Source organism: Mandrillus leucophaeus, unplaced genomic scaffold (assembly GCF_000951045.1).
Source record: "Mandrillus leucophaeus isolate KB7577 unplaced genomic scaffold, Mleu.le_1.0 Scaffold532, whole genome shotgun sequence".
NCBI classification, from domain to species: Eukaryota; Metazoa; Chordata; class Mammalia; order Primates; family Cercopithecidae; genus Mandrillus; species Mandrillus leucophaeus.
The window spans coordinates 807871-815729 of NW_012105720.1; the positions used below are offsets into that span (position 1 = coordinate 807871).

Here is a 7859-nt window from a genome sequence, read left to right on the forward strand (position 1 = left end):
GGAAATTTCAAAAAAAATTAGAAAATACTTTAAAGGAAATGAAAATTAAAATAAAACAACAAAATCTGTAATATATAGCTAAAGCAATACTCAATGTGAAACGTATAGCATTAAATCCATAGATTAGAAAGGAAAAATCTAGAATCAATAACCTTCCACCTTAGGAAACCAGAGACATAAAAGCAATTTATACCTAAAGCAAACAGAAGCAAAGAAATAATAAATATTAGAGAAGAAATCAGTAATACCAAAAACAAAAAAAGAATGGAGAAAAACAATGCAACTAAAGGCTTGCTCCTACATAGGATCAACAAAATTTATCAAACTCTAGCAAGATTGACCAAGAAAATAGAAAGAATACACAAATTATCAATATTAGAAGTGATAGGTGAGATTATCATTACAGACTCTACAGACATTAAATAAATATTAAGGAAATACTATAAACAACTCTCTGTTCATACATTTAACAGCTTAGATGAAACTGAGCAATTTCTGAAAAGACAGAAACTGCCAAAACTCACTTAGGAAGAAACAGATCACCTGGATAGACCTGTTACTATTTTAAAAATTGAATTTATAGATAAAATCTTTCAACAATATAAAAATTCCAGGCACAGATAATTTCTTTGGTCATTTCTGTAAAACATTTAAGAAAGAAATAATTCTAATTCTACATGATCTTTTCCACAAAATAGGAGAGAAGACGTCCTAATTCCTTTTATGAGGCCAGCATTACTCTGAAACCAAAACCATACAGACATCACAACAAAATAAAACACAGATCAATATACCTCATGAATGTTAATGCAAAACTCTTCAAATCACATTAGCAAATTGAATCCAAAAATATATAAATAGGAGAATACATTATGACCAAGTAGAGTTTAATCTGGAAAAGCAAGGCTAGTTCAACATTCAAAAATCAATCAGTATAATTTACCATTTTAACAGACTAAACATAAAAAAACTGTAAGATCAACTCAATAGATGCAGAAAAAACATTTCACCAAATTTAACATCCATTAATGCTAAAAACTATCAGCAAACTAGGAACAGAAGGGAGTCTCTTTCACATGATACAAAGGAGGTACAAAAACCTACAGCTAATATCACATGTGATAGTAAAAAACTGATTCTCTCTAAGATTAGGTAAAAGGCAACAGCGTCCGATTTCATCAACCCTGTTCATCATTATGCTGGAAGCCCTTGTCAGTGCAATAAGCTAAGAAAAAGAAATAAAAGGCATACAGATTAGAAAGTAGTAAGTTAAACTGTCACTAATTGCAGACAGCATGATTGTCTATATATAAAATATTCCAATAAATCTTTATAAAATATCCTAGAACTAATAAATGAGTTCATTAAAGCTATAGGGTAAAAAGTCAATATTCAAAAATAAACTGCTTTCCTAATGAACAGTTGAACACAATCTTTTAAGTACCACACAGAAATAAAAGAAATACTGTATATAAATCTAACAACAAAACACTGACGAAAGAAATCAAAGAAGACCTAAGTACATAAAGAAATACACTGTGTTCATATATTAGAAAACATACTAAGTTGTTAATTATTCTCAAATTGATCTTAGATTCAATTAGTACCAATACAAATCCCAGGAAGATTTTGTGTAGCCATTTAAAAATTGATTCAAACATTTATATTTAGAGGTAACAACTAGATAAAACAATTTTGAAAAAGAAGAACAAATGTGAAAGATATACTACCTGATTTTGAGGCTTAATATGCTTCAATAATCAAAGAAATATGGTATTTACATCAAAATGAACAGGTCAATGGATCAGAGAACTCAGTAACAAACCCACAATGATTTTCAACAAAGATGTAAAGCCAACCTGATTTTAAAAAGGATAATATTTTCAACAAATTGTGCTGGAACAATTGTATTTTTTCTCTCTCTCTTTTTCTCTTTCCTCCCTCCCCTCACCCCCAACCCTCTCTCCTCTTATTGCGTGTGTGCAGTTATACACAAACAAATCTTTTGTTGTTCCATATCCAGCTAATAACTATATCAAACTTATTTTCCCCAGACAACAGTCTTAATGTAACAACTTTTTTATTCAAAGACAGGATGTTTGTGACTTCAGCTTATATTCAATTTTAAAGATCTGGGCTTCCATAGAATAACATATTAGATGAATAAAATGTTAAAGGAGACATTCTTCAATGTAGATAAAAAAGAAAATACTAGTTTATAAAATACACCAATAATTGTGGAAAGTTGTATGCAACAAACTCATTTAAATAGCTTCACCCCTGGATGAATACAAATTCTGAATTCAAAATGAACAAGCACTATATTTACTTGCTTACTTCTTCTCCATTATTATTTTGTATTTTTTTTTTTTTAACAAGAAAATGTTTTTCTCCACATAATCTCTCTCTCTCTTACTTCCACCATCAAACATTCTTGAATCTACAAAGGCTTTAAAATCAGTGGTTCCCAAATGGAAATTGAATTTTTATAGCACTCAATGTTCCAAGTTTTGACAGTGTGTATTCTTTTGTTACTGTCTAGAGAGGATTGTTATTTGGTGCTTTTGTGGGCTTTTTGAAAACACAAACTTCTAACAGTAAAAATACATGTTCACAGCAGTCGCACAGACCACAGATTTTGAATATAAAGCAGCAGTACATTTCAGAGTTTTGATATTTTCTTTTTTACACACACATAAATTCATAAAAACAGACAAGGAAAGGTGTTATTCTTCTCAGTTATTATTGCTACTGAATTAAACCTAATATATCTCTCTCCTATAGAAATGAAAACTTACTTTTTTAAAAAGCAGAGTTATATCAGATACAGGTCTGATCTACTTACCAAGCTGTCAAACAATCTTAATCCTTTACCCGTGAAATGTTCAGATACAATCTAATTGTATTTAATGTTATCACTAACCTTTGAAATTCTAATTAGTCAGGGACCTTTAGGTGTCAACAGCCCCAAAAGTTAATTATATTCTAACTTGCCCAAATTTATAGATTCTTCCAGTTTTCCTAAATAATCATCTCCTCACTCAGCTGAGATAATATGTGAAAAGCACTTAGCACAGGATTAGGTCCTCTGTGAGTTCCCAATATTAGATATTACCATTGTCAAACAAGACTTTCGGGGAATGGAAGAGGGCACTGCACAGGTAAAGAAGATACTTAGCTAATACTTCAAAGTGATCACTTTAAACCTATTTACTGAAAGCTTTCCGTATAAGATTACCAAAAAATATTTTGAAAAGAAGCCAAGAATGAAAATTGTTAATATTTTCTTTAGTATAGTTGCTACCATAACTTTTTGCTAATATTTCAACATTTTTACAAATGAATAGCAAAGATGTAGGCATTATGACTCATTAACATCATTTTTTATCTCTGTCCCACCCAAAATGTGAGTGTGTTGTCTTGAAAAATAATCACTGAACAGTTTAGAATCTTATGTGCAGATATATCCATCAACAGTTCTATTTTTTTGAAATATGACTAGACCCAAAAATAAGGGTATGTTTACTTGCTAGAAAACAAGATGCAATTTGTCCTCTGATGACGGATATAGTGGTTAGAGATGTCCTGCTAGGCAGAACCATGATATATAAATTGCAAATCAAAACAATGACTACCACTTCAGTAACTACTAACATGTAGGACATGACCAACTACGTTCATAAGAGCTTGAGAAGAGCCAAAGCTCTTTTCTGAGATAAAAACAATAACAAAAGCAGCAAAAATTTGACTATTTTCATGCTGTAGCTAATTGGTCCAGCTAGGTCAAAGTGAAAGTAAAAGTTAGACTTCCAAAATTTCAGAAATCTCCCACCTGTGTCAATCTGTAAGGTACATTCTAATGCTAAACATCAGCACAAACTGCTTGTATGCCACATGTTAAGTAATTCAACAATGAGCTGCTTTTCTGTACTTGGTAAAAGGCACTTAAAAATCTGCTAAAATCTTTATTTCAGCAGCCAGCTAATGCACATATTTATCATTGATCTAGATTATCTATTTTCTCCTTTGATTAATTTAGATTATTGGATCAGAGTACCCAGTATTTTAGTTCCCCAAAGTAAAGCTTTGTAATCTTTTCTTTAAATAAACAAAATAAATTTAACTTTAGCTCCTGAAAAAGTTGGTCTCTCTAACTACAGTTTACTTGGTTAAAAAACAAGAACTATGCGATACAACTTTTTCTTTTTGCTTTAGTTATCAGAAAGCTTTGAACTTAATTCAGGGCCCAGCTATAGGAATTAGCTTGTTTCCAATTCTAACAGTAACTAGTCCTTAACTTCCCCTAGTGGTCTCATCAGATTTTATCTTGTTTTATATTATAATCATATTGCACATACCTCAAATTCTTGTAGAACATTTAGTAAATGAATGCTAAAGAAATCCATATGTCAGGATAATTTATTGAAAAATAAATGTGTTCACCAGAGTTTTAATTTGTAAACTGATTTTCATAAATACTATATACATAAAATTTAGGAATAACTAGCCTCCACATTTAGTGTTTACTTCTATTTTAAAAGTTCGCATGCCTCAACCATTTTTACTTTAAAAAGTACCATCATATTACTACTTTTTCATAGTAACCTAACAACTAGTCAAAACAGTCATGTAACACACAGAATTTCCTACTGATAGTAGGAAATATCTGTGCTATTGTTAACATGCTAAAACTCCGAGAAAACTGGCCAAGTGATAAAAGGCTCATGGTAATGTGAACTTGGAAATAACACAAGATTGTCCTCACACTGTGACAGGCTGAAGTCCTTGGTTTCTGGGAGGTGAGACCTGGATGAGAGGGTGAGGTAGACAAGCCTTTAATAGTCTCCCAGCCCAGTCTACACAGGTTTTCTCTACTAACCAGGAAATTACAGGTATAGTGGCTACTATTCCCTATCAGTGTAGGACCCAGAAATACATCTATCTAATTTAAAACAGTCCCACACTAGGGATTAAGACAATTTGGAACACCCTGCCCAATCAACCACCAATGGCATGCTAATGCACATTTCATTAATCTCCAATAACAAAACCCTGTATTTTATGGAAATGAAAATTTTGGACTTCTCTTACTTAAGGCAGGGTTTTGCTCTATTTGCTAAAAATTAATGTTTAAAAATTAAGTAAAAGTCATCTGGTTGGTTTGTTTACTACAGTGTCTAATATTCAACTATTATAATATTAATAAGAGAAGGAAGTGATTACTCATATTTAATTTTACTAGTTAAGTAATTTTTTTAATACTGTAAAAGTTTGCTACCTAAAATTGTTAGAAGGAACACAGATAAATCTACTGATTATTTAATAAAGACCATTTATGAGAAAAATATTTTTCTTACATTATGATTATCCCATTATCAATGGAAAATGAGTCAGAAGGTAATCCAGCAATATTCCAAGTTCGAATTGTCACAGCTTCTCCCAGGGTACCCATAAGAGAGCAATCATCTGAGCAGGGGATATCTCTTCCTTTGCACAAAGTTGTCCACTCTTTAGTTTGGTTCTTTAGAATATACACAGAAAGATAAAGAAATGAGACTAGAGGTTATCAAAAGCATGCTTTATAATTCCTCAATTCACACTGTATTCATTGAGTCAACAAACCATTGTGGAAACTCTACCTCAAAAATGGTTTGTGTTTCTCAGATTCTTATTTCAAATAAAATTCTAATTGAGAAGGTCAGCTATGTACTCAACATATTCAATATTAAGATAAAGTCTAGATTAAGCACTTAAGTCACAATTTTGTATCTGGAAAAAATGATTACCAATTGTTATTATAAAGATTCATTTTCAAAGCTACTCCTATCAAACTACCAATCACATTTTTCACAGAATTTGGAAACAGTATTCTAAAATTCATATGTAACCAATAAAGAGCCCGAATAGCCAAAGCTATCCTTAGCAGAAAGAACAAAGCCAGAGGCATCACATTATCCGACGTTGAACTATACTACAAGGCTCCAATAACCAAAACAGCATGATACTGGTGCAAAAACATAGACCAATGGAACAGAATAGAGAGCACAGAAATAAAGCTGTACAACTACAAGCATCTGATCTTTGACACAGTCGACAAAAATAAGTAATGGGGAAAGGACCCCCTATTCAATAAATGGTGCTAGGATAACTGGCTAGCCATATGCAGAAGACTGAAATTGGACCCCTTCATTACACCATATACAAAAATCAACTCAAGATGAAATAAAGACTTAAATGTAAAACCTAAAACTATAAAACCTTAGAAGAAAACCTAGGAAATACCATTCTAGACATAGGCCCTGGCAAAGATTTAATGGCAAGGATGCCAAAAACAATTGCAACAAAAACAAAAATTGACAAATAGGACCTAATTAAACTAAAGAGCTTCTTCAGCAAAATAAACTATCAGCAGAGTAAACAGACAAACTACAGAATGGGGAGAAATATTTGCAAACTATGCATCTGACAAAGGTCTATATATCTAGAATCTATAAAGAACTTAAACAAATTAACAAGCAAATAAAACAACCCCGTTAAAAAGTAGGCAAAGGACACGAACAGATACTTCTCAACAGAAGACATACATGCAGTCACAAGGATATGAAAAAATGCTCAACATCACTAGTCATTAGAGAAATATAAACCCAAACCACAATGAGATACCATCTCACAGCAATCAGAATGGCTTTTGTTAAAAGTGGAAAAACAACAGATGCTGGCAAGGTCGCAGAGAAACGGGACTGCTTACACACAGCTGGTGGGAATGTAAATTAGTTCAGCCATTGTGCAGAGCAGTGTGGTGATTTCTCAAAGAACCCAGAACTATTATTCAACCCAGCAACCCCATTACTGGGTATACGCCCAAAGAAATATAAATTGTTCTACCATAAAAACACATGCATGCTGTGATGGTTAATACTGAGTGTCAACTTGATTGGATTGAAGGATGCAAAGTATTGATCCTGGGTGTGTCTCTGAGGATGTTGTCAAAGGAGATTAACATTTGAGTCAGTCGGCTGGGAAAGGCAGACCCACACTTAATCTGGGTAGGCACCATCTAATCCACTGCCAACACAGCCAGGATATAAAGAAGGCAGAAAAAAGTGAAAAGGCTAGACTGGCTTAGCCTTTCAGCCTACATCTTTCTCCCATGCTGGATGTTTCCTGCCCTCAAACGTCAGACTCCAAGTTCTTCAGTTTTGGAACTCAGACTGGCTTTCTCCCTCCTCAGCTTGCAGACGGCCTATCGTGGGACCTTGTGATCCTGTGAATTAATACTACTTAATAAACTCCCATATATATACACACACACATATGTGCGTATGTATCCTATTAGTTCTGTCCTTTTAGAGAATCCTATTAGTTCTGTTCCTCTAGTAGTTAATACCACTTAACAAACTCCTATATATATATATCTCCTATTAGTTCTGTCCCTCTAGAGAATCCTAATAGATATGTGTATGTTCATCGCAGCACTATTCACAATAGCAAAAACATAGAATCAACTCGAATGGTACATATGCACTGTGGAATACTATGCAGCCATAAAAAGAGTAAGATCATGTCCTCTGCAGCAACATGGATGGAACTAGAGGCCATTAACCTAAGCAAACTAATGCAGGAAAAGAAAACCAAATACTGCATGTTCTCGCTTATAAGTGGGAGCTAAATGATGAGAAGGCATGGACACAAAGAAGGGAGCAATAGACACTGGGGCCTACTTGAGGGTGGAGGGTGGGAGAAGGGTGAAGATTGAAAAACTACCTACTAGATACTATACTTATCACCTGGGTGATGACATAATTTGTACACCAAACCCTGGGGACACACAATTTACTTATGTAAAAAACCTGCACATG

General features: G+C 33.2%; 1 protein-coding gene across 2 annotated transcripts in view; it reads right to left on the reverse strand.

The window, feature by feature from the left end:
- DNAH7 (dynein, axonemal, heavy chain 7) overlaps window positions 1-7859 on the reverse strand; it is a 384437-nt gene that overhangs the window by 112915 nt on the left and 263663 nt on the right. For both annotated transcript variants that reach the window (XM_011997181.1, XM_011997180.1), the window contains exon 47: window positions 5358-5521. In XM_011997181.1, coding sequence (XP_011852571.1) covers window positions 5358-5521 — 164 coding nt within the window. The remainder of the gene's footprint in view (window positions 1-5357; window positions 5522-7859) is intronic.